Source organism: Maylandia zebra, linkage group LG4 (genome assembly GCF_041146795.1).
Source record: "Maylandia zebra isolate NMK-2024a linkage group LG4, Mzebra_GT3a, whole genome shotgun sequence".
NCBI classification, from domain to species: Eukaryota; Metazoa; Chordata; class Actinopteri; order Cichliformes; family Cichlidae; genus Maylandia; species Maylandia zebra.
Genome location: NC_135170.1, coordinates 32,815,033 through 32,836,708, shown reverse-complemented (window position 1 = coordinate 32,836,708; position 21,676 = coordinate 32,815,033). Strand labels below are relative to the sequence as shown.

At 36.3% G+C, this 21,676-nt stretch overlaps 1 protein-coding gene across 1 annotated transcript in view; it reads right to left on the bottom strand.

Annotated features, from left to right (window-relative positions):
• Positions 1 to 4,195: 4,195 nt before the first annotated feature.
• LOC101474316 (amine sulfotransferase-like) overlaps positions 4,196 to 21,676 on the bottom strand; it is a 53,772-nt gene continuing 36,291 nt past the window's right edge. Inside the window, exons 2-7 of the mRNA XM_076883431.1 lie at positions 19,069 to 19,217; positions 18,776 to 18,975; positions 17,304 to 17,430; positions 5,588 to 5,682; positions 5,313 to 5,484; positions 4,196 to 5,231 (exon numbers count right to left, since the gene is read on the bottom strand). Of these exons, the coding sequence (XP_076739546.1) occupies positions 5,122 to 5,231; positions 5,313 to 5,484; positions 5,588 to 5,682; positions 17,304 to 17,430; positions 18,776 to 18,975; positions 19,069 to 19,217 (853 nt within the window). The 3' untranslated portion in view covers positions 4,196 to 5,121. The remainder of the gene's footprint in view (positions 5,232 to 5,312; positions 5,485 to 5,587; positions 5,683 to 17,303; positions 17,431 to 18,775; positions 18,976 to 19,068; positions 19,218 to 21,676) is intronic.

The window sequence follows — 21,676 nt, the reverse complement described above, 5'->3', positions numbered from 1 at the left end:
TATTATATTAGTCATTACAACAAACACAGGGATCCTTGACATACTCAACACAAAATCCTACACAATTTTGACAAATTTAACAAGCGTCCAATGCTAAGGTCCAACCTTTTTGTGATCAATTAACCAGTATCAGTTACAAACTGTGCCTGGCCCAATTTCTAAACACCCTATTTTAATTTTAAAAGCATCCAACGCCAGAGATCCAACCTTTGCTGCCCAAAAAAGTGCAGATACCGTTCCAAACGTCAAAGTGATCCAATCACTGGCTATTTTAGCCCAAGGCCCCAAATCTTGGCAGGTGCCACCTGGAGTAATTACCCACGCCGGAGGGTCTTTTTACACGTCTGTAAAAAGTGGGAGGTCTCCACCTCGAAGCTTATGCACTTCTTAGAAGTCAAACTTACGTCCTAGGATACTTTATAATAATTTGAAACAAAAACCAAAAGTCCACCAGAACTATTTGACCGATGCAGGTCCAACCTTATGATCAATAGGGACTTAAACCCATAAAAATGACCAATTACCTAATATCCTAAACACACATAACTTCTTTTTCTCTTTTACCATGAAATACCATATCCCTTTTAACTCAGTACTGTCATTCTCCAAGTTTCATTATCATTGCTTCAAAGTTTTACTTTATTCTCAAGACTTTAGTTTTACCACTACTGAGTTAATTTAATAGTTAAGATCAGCAACTCAGCGAACAGATAATTTAGAATTCATCCAATATGCACAGATTTGCTTTTTCTCTGAACAGGTTTGTGCCTACCTTTTTAGACCGGTCTTCTGTTTGCCTCATATCAGATCCAACTTTCGGCCACATTTGTTCTCTCTGTTGCAAGGAGAACCGGGCGGAAACACCAAATATTAACCCCGATTCTTTTGTCGCCGTGATAGAACAGAGAAAACAGACTCATAGTGTGTTAAAACATTTATATTTCTTTTTATTCAATCATCTTCTGGAAGAGAGAGACCCCTGCACAGCCCAAAACGCCAGTTGCAGGATCTCTAATATTTGAAGCTCAACGTGTCTTATATGGTGTTATTTCGGTACTTTGCATGTCACAGTTTCAATACAAAAATTCCTTATATGGTACAAGTTCCTCTTTTCTGTCTGATTTATTAATATGCCTGTGCACTAAAACGTCCTGTGCAGCTTGCAATACTTTCCCCTTTCTGAGGTCTGTTGCCAGGGCAACCTGTCTAAACTTAGTCTCACTCTGTCTGTTCCCCATATTCTGCAAAAACATGCAGTTTCTGGTCGGCCTGTGACCTAGTCAAGTCTGGGCCTCTCATAAAACAATCTAACGAGCAGATACGCATTAAAAAATATCTCTCTATTTCTTAACACACTCCCATTACCATGGCAACCATCTCTTGCCCTCCGGTCAGTCCTGTATGAACAGTGTGCAGTAAAGGATAAAACAAATGTGTGATGGTAATTATGAAGTACAGTGGTCCTTCGCTATAATGTGGTTCACCTTTCGTGGCCTCGCTGTTTCGCAGATTTTTTTTTGTGTGCAATTTTGCATGCTTTTTTTTTTTACAGCGCATTTTTACAGCGCATTGTCAATCAATCTCGTGCCGTGTCTCCTGTACAGTACAGAATGCGTTCAGCTTGTCAAATTGACATTAACATAAAAATCCCATCCTTTACAGAGGTGGGAACATTGGGTTCTCAACCAATAAACTTGTGCAAATCCACAAAAAGCAGCAAACATCAAAGCAGCAGCAGCACAGGTCAGCTGATCACAGCCTGTACACAAAGAAAATCTACCAGAGCTCACAACAGAAATTATGGCGAGTTGTGATTCTTTTTCACTGAGCCATCGATCTTATAGTTCCCCCATGAGCTAAAATCTCATTTGGCATTTTCAATTAAAATCAAGTGTCTGTTGATTATATTTACCCCACTATCACTCAAGTACAAACAGCACGATAACAGGTGGAGGAAGAAAAAAGTTTATGCTAGACAAACAAATAACTTTTTGCAGTTTTTATTATAGCAATAGATGTGGAACTACACTGTCCTCTTTGCAAGTGGTCCACTTAGCATGTTAGAAGCTAATTTGAAGCAAGTCATTTAAATCTTATCAAAAGTAAAGAAAGAAAAAAAAGGGGGAAAAAACAGAACAAAGTCAGTTCTTCAGGAAATCTTTCACTTTAATTTTCTTTGGATTAAATTGTGTTTGAGTTTTTAAAATTAAGATGTATTTAAACCTGAGATGGTACAAGAATAGCAGTGATTTAAAGGTTGAAAAGGAGAATGATTTCAAAAGATTACAAGCTGTTTTTGAGCGTTGGCTTTGTTTGCTTTGGAACGGTGCAGGTACACTGCGTAAGTGGGTAGAACATCCTTTGACATTTTTATGACAGGTTATTATGACATTTTCATTGTCATAATAACCTGTCAATGATTACTATCTCTTCAACCCACAGACTTATCTTCTAATAGCTCAATTTGGAGCAAAGGTTTTACGTTTTACGTAATGTAAGGAGTCAAATAACTGAGGTACCACTGTTTTAATTTATAAAGTAACAAACAAATATGCAGTATGTGAGATACTAAAAATATTTTACTGAAACAGAATGTGGGAAAAGTATAAAGCAACTTGAATTCTTTCATATGGATGTGCTATTATCCACTGGATAATAACTGGGTAAGTATGTCAAACACAGTTCAGTTTGAAATAATCAATTTAAGTTCTTACTGATCACATTGATATCTGTTATCATTTATCAGACCTGGACTCTTCTTCGTCATCATCATTAGGCAGATAGTGGAGATGAGGACACGTACTGTTTCCCGTCAGGTATCACTCAAAAAACTGATCGAAGCTCTGAGGAGTCTCAAGGTCTGCAGTGTTTTGCTGAAGTGATAGTTTTGAGAGTTGTTTTATATAAATGTATAAACAATTTGTTTTCATTGGCTGTATATAAAAGCTAGATGTTGTCACCATAAAGTGACCCATTTGAAGCTTTAAGCTGCCACTATGTGTATTGTTTGCATTCAGGAGTGTTCATGTTTCAAAAAGCTGTGTGCTAAGTTATCAACAATTTGATTGATATATGATGATAGTGCTATGTAACTGACTAAGAAGAAAATCTGAATTTTCATATGAACTTGTTACAAATACAAAGCTTCTAATCCTTGAATGCCTTTCCTTAACAATAAAACTTCAATAGAACTCTGCTTTTCGGCAACAAAGTTATCTTTTATTTCATACAATTAAACACAAAAATTATGAGCAAATAATTTTTTAACCACTTAAAGAACTTTGTCATACTATATCTCAAAACCAGCTCTTTCTTCAGGCTGGCTTGAGCGTCTATACAGCTCTGACCTTTCCCTTCTTGTCCATCAGTCCTGGAAACATTAGAGCCTGAGACAGATGTGATCTGAAGAGCTGTGGATGAGTGTATGCACCCCTGTGAACTCCAGCCATGGCATCTTCATGCGAGTTTATAGAATATTGATTCAGATGCCCGTCCAACTCATAGATAGAAGTGATGATCTGCTGAGCTCATATGGTGCCTTTTGAGGGAAGATTTTTGGGATATTATATGTAACCAGCAGATCAGTCTGGACAGAATAAAACTGCAAAATAATGGGATGCTGCAGAGATTTCTCACTGACTTGACTTTGTAAAAGATGCAAGACATTGCTGTTTCTTATTTCAAAACTCTGAAGAGAGTACTGGCCAGAAACGACGGCTATTCAGATTTAATTTAAGTCAGGTCAGATTTCTCACTGACCTGACTTTGGATAAGACACGAGGCACACATCTTTTATTTCAAAATTCTGAAAGAGTCTATGTGCTCGGGAGTTGTGTGACTGGCCAGGAAGTTGAAGTTATTATACCTGCACAGACGATCACTGATCAACTCGATCTTAGTTGTGAATCACACAAACAGATAAGGGGAAGAGACACAGTTTGTATTGTTCTTCACCCCATGTGAATGAATGAATGTGAATGTACATTCTTTTAGAGGTACTATAGTTAATGTTAAACTAAAGTGTTAAGCATTTATGTTTTACTTTTACTAGAAAATGTGTTCGTTTGACCTATGCTGTGCCCCGACTACTGCATTATAATGCTGCTGCTGGAAGATTGGCTTGACGATAGAAGGCTGTTCTCATTTAAAACCACAAATGGAGTGACATTAAAAGACTCTCAAAACCTGACATACCTGTGTTTGAAACATGAAATTTTATTCCAGACAGCTATATAAAGATGAATAATGTGGAGTTTAGTCCATCTTTGGATCAGTTTACTTGAATAAGAAGAGTTTCTCACAGATAAATCCAAATGTTACTCTTGGATCACGGATCAGAGCGTTGTTGTGTGAAAATCAAATTTACATTTTGCAGCCCTGATGTTGAGAAAATCTTCAGTAATGTTCAGAAAAAGAAGTCCCATTAAAGAAATAAGATTGTTATTTTTAATAGACTATTAGCTTACACTAACATGTGTTAACAAGCTGTATTTCACTTATTAATTAAATGATATTCAGTGGATGCCATTTACAGGTCTGAGGTTTGATTCTGTATAGGATTAAATAAAGGAAGAATGTCATGCTGAACCACACTTTAACCAAAATAACACTGCAATTGCACCATTTCTTTTTGTAATGTTTTGTTTGTTACCAAAGTAGGATCCTTTCCTTTTAATTCTTCTACACAAATGAATAAGATACTTCTGTCTTGGCTGCTGACTCATGGGAAGAGAAATCACTTGTAGGTTAATCAAAGGTCAGACTTTCTTCATGGCAAAAGTACATTTATTTCAAGAATTTTCTTCTATTTGAAGGTCAGGGCATACTGTCAAAAGTGATGTGATTAAAAAAAATCAATAGTTAATGACTATTCAGAAATTATGAGAATCCAAAGTGCCGTGTACTGGTTTCAGACATGTCAGATATGTTGACTGATTTACATTTTACTGTTGATTCCTGGAATCATGATCTACGTAACATGAATCAATCTTGGGTAAACAAACATTAATCATTTGTTGTTTTTTTGAAAATTAAAATAGCAGAAAAACACATTTTAAGGCTTTCCAATGAATGAAATCAATGCTTTTAAAACTCCTGGGAGACCCTGAAGAGCTGCTCTGCTTATTCCCAGATGAACTTTAAAGGCAAATCACCAAGTTTCTCCTGAAGGACTTGATCCACTCTTTCACTCTGTGCAACAGTCAGTGTGTTCTTCCAGTCTCCAATCTGACCTGTAATGAAGACAAAAACACAACACCTGATACACTGATATCACATTTTTCTGCACAGCAGCTGCAGGTCTGTTATGTTACCTTTGCGCAAGAATTTTCCACTGAACTGCTCTGGTGGAATGTGCTCATAGTTTGCTTTCGAGTCCTTCTTCATGTTCTCAAACTTAGCTTTTTCCACAACTTGACTGATGGTGGCTTCAGTCAGGTTTTTCCCTAAGAAGTTGCAGATCTTCTTCACTGATCCTTTCAGGTCCTGAAAGAAAAGCAGGAAGGCAAGAGAAAAAGAACCTTAAACTCAGCCAGATATTTTGTTTGAGTTTTTTAATGAACAACAAAAGTTTGAAGAAACATCTTACCAAAATCATTTCCTCGTAGGTCAGGAAGAGGATGTTGTACTGGTCTCTGTTTAAATACCACTCCCTGACATGGTCAAACCAGGATGACCCATAAACTGTATATTGGCATAATGCATCCAGTTATTTGGCGTTCTCATTTAATTGAGTTTACACACACACACACACGCACACACACACACAAAATGGTGCCTGTGCTAACATACTAGCACAGCACCACAAAGTCACTAAAGTGGTACCACTGTTGTCTCACACTGAAACCTTCAGGTCAAGTCTTTCAAACATGTAGAGCTGCGAGATGAATCACATGACAGAAAAGACAAAACATTTAGAGATATAGATTTCTTTAAACATTGATTGATCGCCGTTTTTGTCTGCGACTCTTGGTGCCATTGCGTGCCTTGGACCCGGTGGATTCCTGGTTGATTCCTGTTGTTGGGTCTTTCAAAAATGGTCCTGCATTTCTGTACTTTTAGGTGACAGAAGGAGACATGTGGCCTGGTCAAAACACAGAGAGCTGCACTCTAAAAGATCTTTAAACATAGTAAACATACCTTGTGTGCCACAGACTGCTCCCAAACACGAGGGGACAAGTAATACCTCTAAAACACTTAAGTTGGCTTTATTAAACATTAGATCTCTAGCTGGGAAAACATTTTTAATTAATGATTTAATCACTGAGCACAGCCTTGATTTTATGTTTTTAACTGAAACTTGGTTGGACCAAAGTAACAGTGGAGCTGTTCTCATCGAGACGACCCCTCCTAACTACAGTTTTATCAGTGAGGTCAGGGCGAGCAGGAGAGGAGGAGAGGTTGCTGTCTTATTTAATGAATCATTTCAATGTAAGCAGCTATCTCCTGGAAGTTTTCAGTCTTTTGAATATGTGGCTTTACAGCTGAAGGCCCCATCCAAAGTTGTGTTTCTTAATGTTTACAGGCCTCCCAAATACTGCACAGACTTTTTTAATGACCTCAGTGAACTGCTGTCTGTGATCTGTGTTGATTTTGACTGTGTAATTATTGTTGGGGATTTTAACATTCATGTGGACAACCCTCAGGACAAAGGGACTAAAGACCTGAGTAACACTCTGGGCAACTTTGGGCTGACTCAGCATGTAACAGAGGCCACACATAATAGAGGACACACTCTTGACCTACTGATCTCCAAAGGCCTGAGCATTTCAAAGGTTACTGTGTCTGATGTGGGCCTGTCTGATCATTACTGTGTTTTCTTTGAAAGTAAAATCTCAGCCCACACAAATATATCAACAACAGTGATCACAAAACGGTGTATAACTGAACACAGTAGTGCAATTTTTAACCAGGTCTTCCCATTAACACCTGACCTGCCCAGAGGGTCAGTCAATGAGCTCGTCAATAGCTTCAATGCTAACATGTTAAATGTAATGGACACTATTGCTCCCATTAAGGTGAAGGTTATCTCTGGAAGGAAAAAGTCTCCATGGAGAAACTCCACACTGGTGAAAAAAGAAAAAAGAGAGTGTAGGAAAGCTGAGCGCAGATGGAGAAAAACAAACCTCCAGGTTCATTATGACATTTATAAAGAGAAACTTCACAATTATAATTTACAACTGAGGAATGCAAGGAGGTCCTACTTCTCTGACATCATCACTAAAAACAGCCATAATGCTCGGGTCTTATTTTCTACAGTTGACAGGCTAACAAACCCTCCTGTGTCAGTGGCAGCTGAACTTCATTCGACCATGGCCTGCAATGACTTTGCCAAATTCTTCACTGAAAAAATCCAAAAAATTAGACAAGCAATTGGTACATCAACAGCAGATCCAGGATATGTACTGTGTCCACCAAAAAACTGTTTAAACACCATGAAACAGTTTCAACCTATTAACAGCAAAGACCTGGAGGACATCTTAGGTAAACTGAACTCCTCCTCCTGCTGTTTAGATGTCCTGCCAACAAGTTTTTTCAAAAAGGTCTCAAAGACTTTAGAGTCAGACCTGTTACAGATCGTCAACTTTTCTTTATTATCAGGTGTGTTTCCAGAATCACTAAAAACTGCTGTAATCAAACCTATACTGAAAAAGGACAATCTTGACAAGACACAAATGAACAACTACAGGCCAATCTCAAATCTCCCGTTTTTAAGTAAGATCATTGAAAAAGCAGTTTCTCAACAGCTCAGTTACTTCTTAAAACAGAATAATTGCTACGATGCCTTCCAGTCAGGTTTTAGACAGAACCACAGCACTGAAACCGCTCTGACCAAAGTGTTTAATGACATATGTCTGAATACAGACAGTGGAAAAATGTCAGTCCTAGTTTTACTGGATCTCAGTGCAGCATTTGATACAGTTGACCACAACATATTACTCAAACGACTGGAGAACTGGACAGGTCTTTCAGGAACTGTACTAAACTGGTTCAAAACATACGTAGAAAACAGGAAATACTTTGTATCAATAGGTAACTTCACATCTGAGCAGACAAGTATCACATGTGGAGTTCCCCAAGGTTCCATCTTGGGACCCCTTCTGTTTAACATCTACATGCTCCCACTGGCACAGATTATAAACAACAACAAAATAAACTATCACAGCTATGCAGATGACACACAAATATATATCACAATGTCACCAGGAGACCGAGGCCCTGTACAGGCTCTTGGTAAATGCATTGAGGAAATCAATGACTGGTTGTGCCACAATTTTCTCCAGCTAAACAAAAACAAAACTGAGGTAATAGTCTTTGGCGCCAAAGAAAAACGATTACAGGTCACCAGAGAACTTCAATCTATACACCTAAAAACCACAAACCAGGCGAGAAATTTGGGTGTAGTGATGGATGCAGACCTAAACTTAGAAAAACACATTAAGACAATAACAAAGTCAGCTTACTATCACCTCAAGAATATATCAAGGATAAAAGATCTGATGTCTCAACAGGACCTGGAAAAACTAGTCCATGCATTCATCTTTAGTAGGCTTGATTACTGTAACAGCATCTTTACAGGTCTACCTAAAAAATCAGTCAGACAACTACAGCTCATTCAGAACTCTGCTGCTCGAGTCCTCACTAAGACCAAAAAAGTGGACCACATCAGTCCAGCTCTGAGGTCCTTACACTGGCTGCCTGTCCGTCAGAGGATAGACTTTAAAGTTCTGATGCTGGCCTATAAAGCTCTGAATGGTTTAGGACCAAAATACATCAATGACCTCCTGACCCAGTATGAACCATCCAGATCCCTCAGGTCATCTGGATCCGGTCTTTTATCAGTGCCCAGAGTCAGAACCAGACACGGAGAAGCTGCATTCAGCTTTTATGCTCCTTATATCTGGAACAAACTCCCAGAAAGCCTCAGATCAGCTGAAACACTCAGTTTATTTAAATCCAGGTTGAAGACTCACCTGTTCTCAGCTGCATTTGAATAAAGCACCAAATCCACACTTTAAGCTTAAATTTCAAAACTTACATTTAACTACTGATTTTATCTACTGTTCTGATTTTATCTGTTTTGATTTTATATACTGTTTTGTTTGTTTGTTTGTTTGTTTGTTTGTTTGTTAATTAGTTAGTTAGTTTATTTGCTTGTTTTAATCAATTTTAAATCATGCTTTTTATTTGTTCTTGTTTCTAATGTAAAGCACTTTGAATCACCTTGTTGTTGAATTGTGCTATACAAATAAACTTGCCTTGCCTTGCCTTGCCTTGCAAATTTCTTTCCTCTACGACATTTACACTGGCACGGAGTTGACAAGAAAAACCTTCGACCGGTGGATCTGCTTGCTAATGCGTTGGAAGTTTTGGACCCAGTTCCTCTCAGGCTGGGTGTAATAAATACCAGGTCGGTGGCAAATAAGACCTTCATATTGAAGGATTTTTTTTCTTTCTCGTGTTCTGGATTTGCTCTTCCTGACTGAAACCTGGATTTCTCCCGGTGAGTTGAGCGGTTTCATTGAACTAGTACCTGCTGACTGTACCTTTTTTAATGTTCCGAGAGCTGCTGGCTTGCTGCTGTTTTTAAGGCTCACTTGGACTTGAAGCAGCTTTTCCCTTCGTCTCACTACACCAGTTTTGAACTCTGTTTATGTAAACTGGGCCACTCGCATTCGTTGTTATGTGCGATTGTTTATCGCCCCCCGAAATATAACAAGGTCTTCTTATCCGAGTTCTCAGAGTTTCTTGCTGACTGTGCCTCACGGTATGACCAGATCCTCCTGCTTGGTGATTTTAACATACACTTTTGCTGTCTGGGGAAGCCTCTGGCCAAGGACTTCCTTGCCTTAGTGAACTCTTTTAATTTTGTCCCATCTGTTAGTGGTGCCACTCAAGAACGTGGTCACCAGTGTTGGTCAAGTTACTTGAAAAAAGTAATCAGTAACTAATTACTGATTACTTCCCCAAAAAGTAATCCTGTTACTTTACTGATTACTTGTATTCAAAAGTAATTAATTACTTAGTTACTTTTTAAAAAACACGATTTACAATCTGAATAGGTGATAAAGCGATAGATCTTTCAGACCAAATTTTACTTTTTCTGCATAATCCATCATACAAAATGTAATCAATGGAAAAGTCTCTTTTTTTAAAACTTGTTTTAACAGTTTTAATCTTTTAACTTTATGCATCAAGCAACAATTAAATTATATGCAGCATTCACTGACTGGAAGAAATTAGTTTAACATTTAAACCTATTTTCTGCACATTCCAGCACATAAAATAAAATATTTTTTGTGTTTACACTCACTCTTTCAAATAGATGCAAGTAAAACACAGCAGAAAATAAATAAAATCAAAGACTCAGCGGTCCTGTTGCTCTATTTTCACTTGTAAAGCAGGAGTGGGGTAGGCGGAGGTTTGCCCTGGTGCAGGTGTGCTGCAGCGGTCAGTGGAAGAATCCGCGAGTTTCTATGTGAATTTCCCATTACGTCGTTGCGCACTCGGTGCTTGTTTAGGGGTTTTTTTTCGCTGTAAAAAGAAGTTTTCTTCCCACGCACAATGGACGCTAATGTTTTTGTCACTTTTTATGGAAGTAGTCAGTACTTCCACGCTTTAAACGCTGCACGCTCATACTCTCTCCTGCACTCGATATATGATCCATTGTTGATCTGCATACAGCTGTTGTCACGAACGTCGCACTCGCTTGCATCATTGTCATGAGACATTCTCGCAAAAAAATCACGGTTTTAGTAACGCAGTGTTCCTACGGGAAAGTAACGGTAATCTAATTACCTTTTTTGCAATAGTAATCCCTTACTTTACTCGTTACTTGAAAAAAGTAATCAGATTACAGTAACACGTAACGCGTTACTACCCATCTCTGGTGGTCACACACTGGACTTAGTTTTATCTCATGGTTTATCTGTTTGCAATGTACGTGTTGAAGATGCAGTTTTCTCTGATCATATGCCTATCTTATTTGATATTGCTCCTGCTAATGCTTTTGCAAATCAGGCTCCATGTTATCGTGCCTTTGGCTCTGATTCTGCTGAGCGGTTTTCTATACTGTTTGAAAAATTAATGTCTTATGCCCCTGACTTGCCCACTGCAGATGACCTACTTTTGTATTTTGACTTTGCTTGTAAATCTGTGCTTGATGTTGTTGCCCCTTTGAGACTAAGAAAATGTAAATCTAAGACTAGTTCATGGTTAACAGATCGTACCCGAGCTATTAGAAGACAATGTAGGAAATGTGAAAGACAGTGGAAAAAAGATAGATTGCATGTCTCCCTGGAAGCCCTAAAGATTAGTTGGAAAACTTATCAGAGGGCAGTTAAGGCCGATAAACACTCCTACTTTTCTCAACTTATTTTGGCCAACTCTCATAACCCTCGTGTTTTATACAATACTAGAAATTCTGTACTTAACTTGGAGGGTTATGACCTGTTGCCGTCCTCTGAGGCTATGTGCAATAAGTTTATTACCTGTTTTGTGGACAAGATTGCTAGCCTGAGGCCTCTGATCCCACCTATTGTTGATCCGGCCATGCATGCTCCTTGCTCAAGCCTATTCTCTGCTTTTGCACCGATTTCTCTGCGTGATTTAGAGGAGTTGGTGCTACATGCTAAGCCTTGTGGCTCCCCGAACAATGTTGTTACTCCCTGCTTTCTCCAAAAAGTATTTCCCCTCTGCTTTTGGGTGTGCCCCAGGGATCTATCCTTGGGCCATTATTTTTCTCGCTGTATTTACTCCCCCTTGGTGCGATTTTTCGTAAACACGGAGTGTCATTTCATTTGTATGCCGATGACTGTCAGCTTTATTTACCTTTTAGTCATTTGGATACCTCCCCATGTCAATCACTGCTTGACTGTCTCAGCGATATAAAATTATGGATGGCAAATAATTTTTTGAATTTTAATGGTCGCAAAATGGAAGCAATTTTATATGGCCCACATCGCTCCAGATTCTCCAGATGTTGATTTTGGTGATTTGACCTCTCATCTGAAAAGTTCAATCACTAATCTTGGTGTTAAACTTGATTCTGTGCTTACTTTTGAAGGTCATGTAAATGGGGTGGTAAAATCAGCTTTTTATCACTTCAGACGCCTGTCGAAGGTTAAGCCTTTCCTTTCCAAACCCAATTTGGAAACTCTTATTCATGCTTTTATCACCTCATGTCTGGACTATTGTAATTCCCTTTTAATAGGGGTCAGGTCGGGCACCTTGTCACGCCTGCAGTTAGTGCAAAATGCGGCGGCACGATTTTTAACCGGTAGTAGGAAATTCGATCACATCACTCCGGTTCTCGCTTCCTTGCATTGGCTTCCCATTGAATTTAGGGTTCGTTTTAAAGTCCTTTTATTGGTTTTTAAATCTTTAAATGGTCTGGCTCCTGTCTACTTATCTGACTTGCTGAAGCCACATGTTCCTCCTCGCTCGCTCCGTTCAGCTGAGCAGCTGTTGCTGTCGGTCCCTAAGTTGCGGCTGAAATACAGAGGAGACCGAGCATTTTCAATTGCGGCTCCGATGCTCTGGAATAACCTTCCCCTCCAAATTAGATAAGCGTCATCAGGAAAGAGACATTTCATCTTTAAGTCCAGATTGAAAACCTATTTTTATTCCCTGGCTTTTAACTCTGTAGGAAACTGACACCTTCTTATTTATTTTATTGTATGTAATGATTTTATGGTATGTTTAATTTGGTAGTTGTTTTGATCTGTGTTGTTCAGCATTTTGGTCTGCCTGGTGTGTTCTTAAAGTGTTATACAAATAAACAATGATGATGATGATGATGATGATAATAAACAGTTTTATTTGTTTCTGTCTGCTGTCTATGGTGCATGGCCCATGGTCATGATAATCTATCAATAATTCTTCCTCGACGATTCTCAAATATTTATGTGAATAAAGGTATGACAGGATTAGAGGATGAGAGTGTGGGGAGTGAGTTGGAGGGTGGGGTGGGCTGCTTTTAACCATGTAAAGCACTTTGTGCTACATTTTTTTTTGTATGAAAAGTGCTTTATAAATAAAGATTGATTGATTGATTGATTGATTGATTGATTAGCGAATCAATTCAGTTCTATTTGTATAGTCACCTAAAGGCAAATGTTATTGCCATTTGAATGAAAAATAACCTTAGAGATCAAATGTGTCTACAAACAACTGAAAATGCAGTTAAGCCAAACAAGCCAAATAATTAGAATTTTTAACGCAAAATCTGTTACTAAAAGTAACTAATGAAGAAACAGTACATGTCAATTTATTAACATATGTCAACATGTTACTTCGTATATTTTTATACATACATATACACATACATATATACGTGTAAATATATATATATACATATATACATATATATATATATATATACAGTGGGGCAAAAAAGTATTTAGTCAGCCACCGATTGTGCAAGTTCCCCCACTTAAAATGATGACAGAGGTCAGTAATTTGCACCAGATGTACACTTCAACTGTGAGAGACAGAATGTGAAAAAAAAAATCCATGAATCCACATGGTAGGATTTGTAATTTTGGGTGTTGGGTGTTGATGTCATTAGACCACACCCCTTCTCATTACAGAGATGCACATCACCTAATATGCTTAATCGGTAGTAGGCTTTCGAGCATATACAGCTTGGAGTAAGACAACATGCATGAAGAGGATGATGTGGACAAAATACTCATTTGCCTAATAATTCTGCACTCCCTGTATATATATATATATATATATATATATATATATATATATATATATATATATATATATATATATATATATATATATGTATTTATTTATTTATTTATTAGGGATGCAACGATCCACAAAATTCATGGTTCGGTTCGATACTTTGGTGTCACGGTTCGATATTTTTTCGATACATTTTTAATTTGTCATTTATTCAAATTATAAATATATATTTTAACTGAAAAGTACAGTTTTTAAATTTAACCCTAACCCTTGTGCGTGTTTTTTATTTTGACAGCGAATGCGCACCTGCGGACCACTTATGTGCAGCCCTGGTTATTTAGCTCGTCATATCGCAGCCACAGAAATGATTTTGATTTCCAAGCCACCCTCATAAAAGTTCTCTAGATCCACCCCTGGCCATGGGACAGTTTGACAGTATCTTTTGTGTGGTTTTAGACTTGGACGAGTTTCTAAAACACTAGATCAACAAAAACATCAGAACATACACTCTTTTGCCCATTAATCATGCCTACTTATGGGGCACCGTTTGTAAAGTGACGCATTTCGGGCAATTTGTCCAAAGTTTGTTGATTGCGTTAAAAATTTTAATTGCGTTAATCGTGATCGTTGACAGCCTTAGTTTGTTGGCGTGTTCGCCCAGGGCACCAAACAGGCTAGGACCACCCCTGCTGACATGCAACAATATTTTATTGAAATCAACAACCGGTCCTAGATATTGTACAATGTACTTTTTCCAGAATGTATATAAAAGATGCAGAAATGACTTTACATTATATGCCTGGTTAGGAATAATTAAATGGCCTATTTACTCCAACAGGTTTCTAAAGTCTGCAAGATCTGGTCACCTTGTAGTGCACAGTTAAGGAACTAAGAATGATATATATATATATATATATATATATATATATATATTAGGGGTGCAACGATACACAAAATTCACGGTTCGATATTTTTTCGATACAAAAAATGTTCATGCCTTTTTAATTTGTCATTTATTAAAATTATAAATATATATTTTAACTCAAAAGTACAGTTTTTAAATTTAACCCTAACCCTTGTGCGTGTTTTTTATTTTGACAGCGAATGCGCACCTGCGGACCACTTATGTGCACCCCTGGTTATTTAGCTCATCATATCGCAGCCACAGAAATTATTTTGTCCATGAAACCATAAAGCTGCACTTTCTTTTTGCCTTATAGTCTGATTTGTCATAACTTCTCCGTTTTGTGGTAAGCTTTTATTTGGCTGTCACTTCTTCACCCTGACCTGTCTTATCCTGCTGCTTTTACACACACACTCACATAAGCTCAGCGATTCTCTGCGCGATCAACCTCTCATATGTTTAAGCTGCGGGAGATTTCACTTGTCATGTTTGCATAGTAAGCTAACGATTAATAAGACGATGTCAGAGGAATTGGTGCACAAATTATCATCACTCACAGATCAGTGCTGTCGCTCTCTATACACAGTTCGCACGATTGCAAAGTGAAAGCAAAAAAACAAGCGCAAATTCAAACGCGATTTCAATATGTCACATATTGACAGTGGCTCACCGATGCCAATGACATAATTACCCAGCTACATTTCTGAAAGAATGCAAAAGCATTGACATATATTTTTCCTTCCTACAATAGCCCGACGGGCAGGGCAGAGAAAGATTTTGGTAGCCCGACTGGAAAAATCGCTAGCCCCGGGACGTCGGGCTAGCGATATTGCGAGCCCTGTATCTGATTGAGTAATCACTCATCTTTGGAAAAGAGAGTTTATTACAGAGAAATGTCTCTTTCCAAAATAAAAGCTATACTATCCGCTTCTCAGCAGCATATTAAACACATGAGGTCCCCATAAGGAGAATCATGTGCTAACGGCTGTCTAAATGACTCGGCTAAAGTTAGTAGCATGCTTGCTTGTTTTTGTCTGCTTCCACTTGTCTTTGCACTAGGATGATGTCGGCGTAAATGTGCAGTCATATTTGTTGTGTTCCCACTAGAGCTTTCAGGTTAATCTCGTTGAAATGACCTTAACGCCACAACACGGCAAATCTCCGTTAACGAGCTACCCCTGATAGTCCCGTGCATGGGGCTAGACGGCCAACACGTTAACGAGCTAACTGCGCTAACACACTAGTTCCCACCCATGTAGTTGAGCATTGCATGGCACATCCAACATACTGTTTTACTTTAGTCCATGACGCGCTTACCTTCAGGGTCATACGTCACATGAAAACCAAAATAATTCCAAACACCAGATCTGAAGGGTGGGGGAGGTCTATGTTGCAAGGAGAGCTTAACTTCTGTCTTGCTAGCTTGCCCTGCACTATTCCTTCTGACGATGCTGTCTGTGTTGAGCGCTCAGTGGATCTGCGCTCGACAGTACATATATATATATATATATATATATATATATATATATATATATATATATATACATACATATACATATATATATATATATATATATAGTAATATTTTAATTTGTGTGTATATATATATATATATATATATATATATATATATATATATTTTTTTTTTTTTTTTTTTTTTTTAATTTGTGTTATATATATATATATATATATAAAACACAAATTAAAATATTACTATATATATATATATATATATATATATATATATATATATATATATATATATATATATATATATATATATAAAAACACAAATTAAAAAAAAAAAAAAAATATATATATATATATATTTTTTTTTTTTTTTTTTTTTTTAATTTGTGTTTTTATATATATATATATATATATATATATATATAAAAACACAAATTAAAATATTACTATATATATATATATATATATATATATATATACATACATATATATATATATATATATATATATATATATATATATATATATATATATATATATATATATTTTTTTTTTTTTTTAATTTGTGTTATATATATATATATATATATACATATATATACATATATATATATATATATATATATATATATATATATATATATTTTTTTTTTTTTTTTTTTTTAATTTGTGTTATATATATATATATATATATATATATATATATATAAAAACACAAATTTAAAAAAAAAAAAATATATATATATATATATATATATATTTTTTTTTTTTTTTTTTAATTTGTGTTTTTATATATATATATATATATATATATATATATATATATATATATATATATATATATATATATATATAAAACACAAATTAAAATATTACTATATATATATATATATATATATATATATATTTTTTTTTTTTTTAAATTTGTGTTTTTATATATATATATATATATATATATATATATATATATATATATATATATATATATATAAAAACACAAATTAAAAAAAAAAAAAAATATATATATATATATATATATTTTTTTTTTTTTTTTAAATTTGTGTTTATATATATATATATATATATATATATATATATATATATATATATATATATATATATATGTATATTGTACATACATACATACATACATATACACAAGTTAAAATATTACTTTATAGTAATCAGTAATTGATATACCATTATGGGGATTAAAGGTGAGGAAACTTACCGTTTCCTGTTATGTACCACTCAAAAAACTGGTCAAAACTCTCGGGAGTCTCCAGGTCTGCTAGAGCACTGCTGAAGTGATAAAAAGACACCATGTTGTCCTTTGGATTCCTCATCAAATACACGATCTGAAATATATTTTAAAAAAAATTTGAATATTAAAAGTCTGTCACTTAAATGTAATAATTCACAAAAAAAAACTAAATTGAAATCTTAAATCTTAATAAACATTTTTTTAAAAATGTAATAATTCACTATTTAATGTCATTAGTTTAAAAGAAAAGCAATTTAAAATTTAATGTTACAATTTGATTTCAGATAATATTTTTATAAATTCATTTTAAAGTCTGTATTTGAGCTTCCGTGAAGCCGAATGCTGACAACCTTCTAGCAGTTTTCTTGCCACCTGACATACGGTCCGCTACGTTGCTCAAGCAAGTTGGCACTTGGGATGCTAGTGTCACGGCTGGAGCAGCAGTTGTGTGGTGGAATGAATGAGGACCCAAGATGCAGATAGAAGTGGAGATGCAAGTGGAGATTTATTTACAGAGAGAAAACCAAGGTGAGGGCAGAACAGAACATAAACCTAAACTGGGAAAACTAACACAAAGGGAGGACATGAGGCGAGGGGAAGAGAGACACGGAAAAAACACCAAAAGAATGCAGAGTAACGCAGAAGCTTCACAGAGAAACACAGAGGACACGACGAGGAGCACAGGCAGACACATACTATAAATACACACACCAGGTAATCAGGAAATGGCACACAGGAGGGGACACAGCTGGAACTAATGGGCATAACGAGACACAGACGTACAAAGTAGAACAGGAAACACACAGACTGCTTTACAACACAAAACTCGGGGACCCGAGCAGAGCACAGAGGGAGACACAGGTTGGGATAATAAACATGACAACCAAACCCAAAGAACTAATACAAAATCAGAATAAACTAGAAAAAATTATAATAATAAACTCAAAGCGCTGGGTCACCGACCCAGAACCATGACAGCTAGATTCTCTTCCTCTATCTATCTCCTCTATCTGAAATCAAACAGAATCATTAAAAATAAAACAAATGCTAGTGCTAGCTTTTTGGACCTGGGACCATGTGTTTGTGTAGAAGTGTATGATTAAAAATGACCCTCATATTCCTCGATTTATGACCCCAGAGGATCATTGTTTTAATTCTTGCAGAACATAAAACAACATTTGTTTTGAAGATCAACCACTCTATTTTCATTTGCTAGGATTTCCTGGTTTCTAAAAGCTACCAGTAGTCAAAGTGCAAGCCTCAAAAACTGAACTTCAGTGACCAATAGGTAACATCACAAAAAATTAAATTAATCTTCACAAGTACAAATTTAATTTGCTTTATTTTTGCAACAATAAGTAATCAAATGCTTTTAACTTTCTCAAACTTCAAGACTGTCTCTTTCTTCAATAAGATTTCAACTTCTATAAAGTACTGACTTTTGGCTTCTTCTCCTTCACTCCTGGAGGCATGATGTGTACAGGGAGATGCGAGGCGAAGAGCCGTGGAGAGGGAAGAAGAGCGTATTCAGCTGTCTTGTACTCCAGCCACGGCATCCTCTCAATGTTGATTGAATATTTAGTCTGATAGCTATGCATTTCGTGGATGGAAATCATGATCTGCTGAACCCATACAGTACCTGATGTGGGGAAAGACATTAGAGGTGATCAGTGGATCAGTCTGGCCAGCACAAAACAGCAAATACCAACAATGTGTGAAATTTTTCACCAACCTGACTTTGGATAAGTCACAAGGAAGACATCGCTGTCTTTTATTTCAAAGCTTTCAAGGGAGTCTAGGTACTCTGGAGTTGTAAGACTGGTCACAAAGTTGAAGTTCTTATGCCTGAACAGACGGTCACTGATCCCCTCCATACTAGTTCTAAATAAGACAGATATAAAAAAGAAATAGGGATGTAAAATCTGTGAATTGCTACCTTATCATGGTGGAGAGGTTTATGTGTCCCAGGGATCCCAGGGCCTATATTGTTGGGGGGCGTTTTGCCCCATGGTAGGGTCTCGCATGGCAAATTGATGCTGGGTGCAAGCCCAGACAAAGAGCAATTCAAAAACCTGTTTGAATGTGACTCTGAAATGAAGAAATGCAGTAAAATGTGTTACACTCAACACAAGCAGCACAGAAGAAAATGTTGATCCAATCAACAAATTTATTCTTGTGAATGATGGACACTGAAAATGGTATTTGGATGGTTTTACAGTTGTTCAATATGGGAATAGTCTGGAGAAATAGAATTTCTCTCTCACACATCTCATGAAGGACTTCATGTCACCAATGAAACCAACTCTACTTGAAATAGAATATTTAGCTATGGCACAGACAAAACTCATAAGATTAAGTCAGCAAAAAGTACTATGAGGAAGAAATCATAGACCTGAAAAAAAAATGTAACTGGTAAGAAAATCATTCAACAATCCTGCCAAAGAATTCTCATATTGCTGACCTGATCTTATAGCATATTCACCAAAAAGTCTTCACACATCCTCAGCCTTCCAGGCAAGAAGATTCCCAAAAAGTTGATTCTGTTCATCTGGATGTAGCATTTTCACATTTACATAATGACTGAAGCTTCAGTCATTATGTAAATGTACTGTTTAAAATAGGGCTGCTCGATTATGGCAAAAATGATAATCACGATTATTTTCACTGAAATTGAGATCTCGATTATTTGACGATATTTATTTAACCCTTTAAGACCTACCATAGAACCAAGTCCGCCAGAGCTTATATATATATATATTTTTTACATGTTGTAGTGCCAATTGTGGGAGCATTTCAAGTTGCTATACATCAATACAACTGTTATAGCCCATATTTTAATAATCTGTATGCATTAAGTCCATAGTAATTACATTAATTGCAAAAAAGTGCAATAAACTACAAAAAAATTGAAAATAGTTTTTGTTTTTTTTTACATATATATTTCTACTTGGGGAAATTTAAGAGGCTTATCCCTCAAAACTTTAAATACAAAAAAGTTGTACAAAATAGTTTCCCACCACAGGAAATTTATTTTGAGTGTCTTCATAGTTTTATTTTGGAGATACAGCAATGATGCAAATTTGCAAAGAAAACAGCATGTGCATCAAAATAAACTATTTCCAGCAGTGCAATTCGAGTTCTAAGCATTCCAGAAACTATTCATAAAAGTATAGAGTCAAACATGACTTATAAAAACACCAGTATAGGCTTTTAAGGCCTACAAGTAAAAAACTACATTTTCCGCAAAAATGACGTCACTTCCGGTTTCGGACAGGAAATGGCGGACATGCGACAGTTCGCGTTGACGTCTTGTTCAATGTGGGAAGTGTTACGAACAGCTGATCGGATCGGCAAAGCGTGTTTCTGGAATATTATGTTTTTGTTGCTGCAAGTGCCTTTTATGCAATTTTTACAAAGCTTTATGTGGAAGGAAACTGTGACCTAGGACAAGCTGATGGCATAAGATGTAAGTTCAACTCCTCTGGTTTCATATGCAAAACAAATTATTGCGCTAGCTTACGCGGTTCTATAATAATGACTTTAAAAAATAATATAAAATAGTGTGCAAATACTGATAACAATGCAAATGTTTGCAATATAAAAAAAATAAATGAAAAATGTAAACATCTATGTTTCGTGAACTTTGCAGTGTTGCTCTGTGGTGCAGTTACGACACCGTAGCAAAGTTTACACACTATGTCTACTTGATCCACGTTTGACTCCGCGAATCCATAATGTTTCCACACCACTGAAGTTTTTTTTTACTTCTCTTTTCAACCAACGGCAGTCACTCTCCTCCAAATAACTTCTGCTTAGCTTTCCGAGCTTTCCTCGGGTCCTCTTAATTGTTGTGACACGTGTTCGAAATGCAGAGAGGTGCGCTCGATTTGCCACATGGAGCAGCGCGAGAGTAAAGCACGAGGGAGGGGCTAATAATCGGCTCAGTCATTTTTAATGATCGTTGAAAGCCCAGATCGTAATCGTGATTACAATTCGATTAATTGAGCAGCCCTAGTTTAAAAGCCATTCATCCACTGAACACATCCACACTATAAATGCTAATAAATAAACACTCATAATAGCAATTATCATAGCCACATTAGGAGCAATGTTAGACTTTTACCTGTGTAATTTACATTACAAGATTACATTGCATCTTGCAACCCTTAGTAATTGTATATGTTAATATGAATTACTGAAATAATTTACTCCAAATCCTCCTTGGCCACACCTCTGTTTACCGTTAATCTGAAATAATAAATAATCACTCCCATTGTAGCTTCCCATTGTAAACAACAAAGCATAGAAACAGTCTGATAATATATGCAAATAAATTCTCA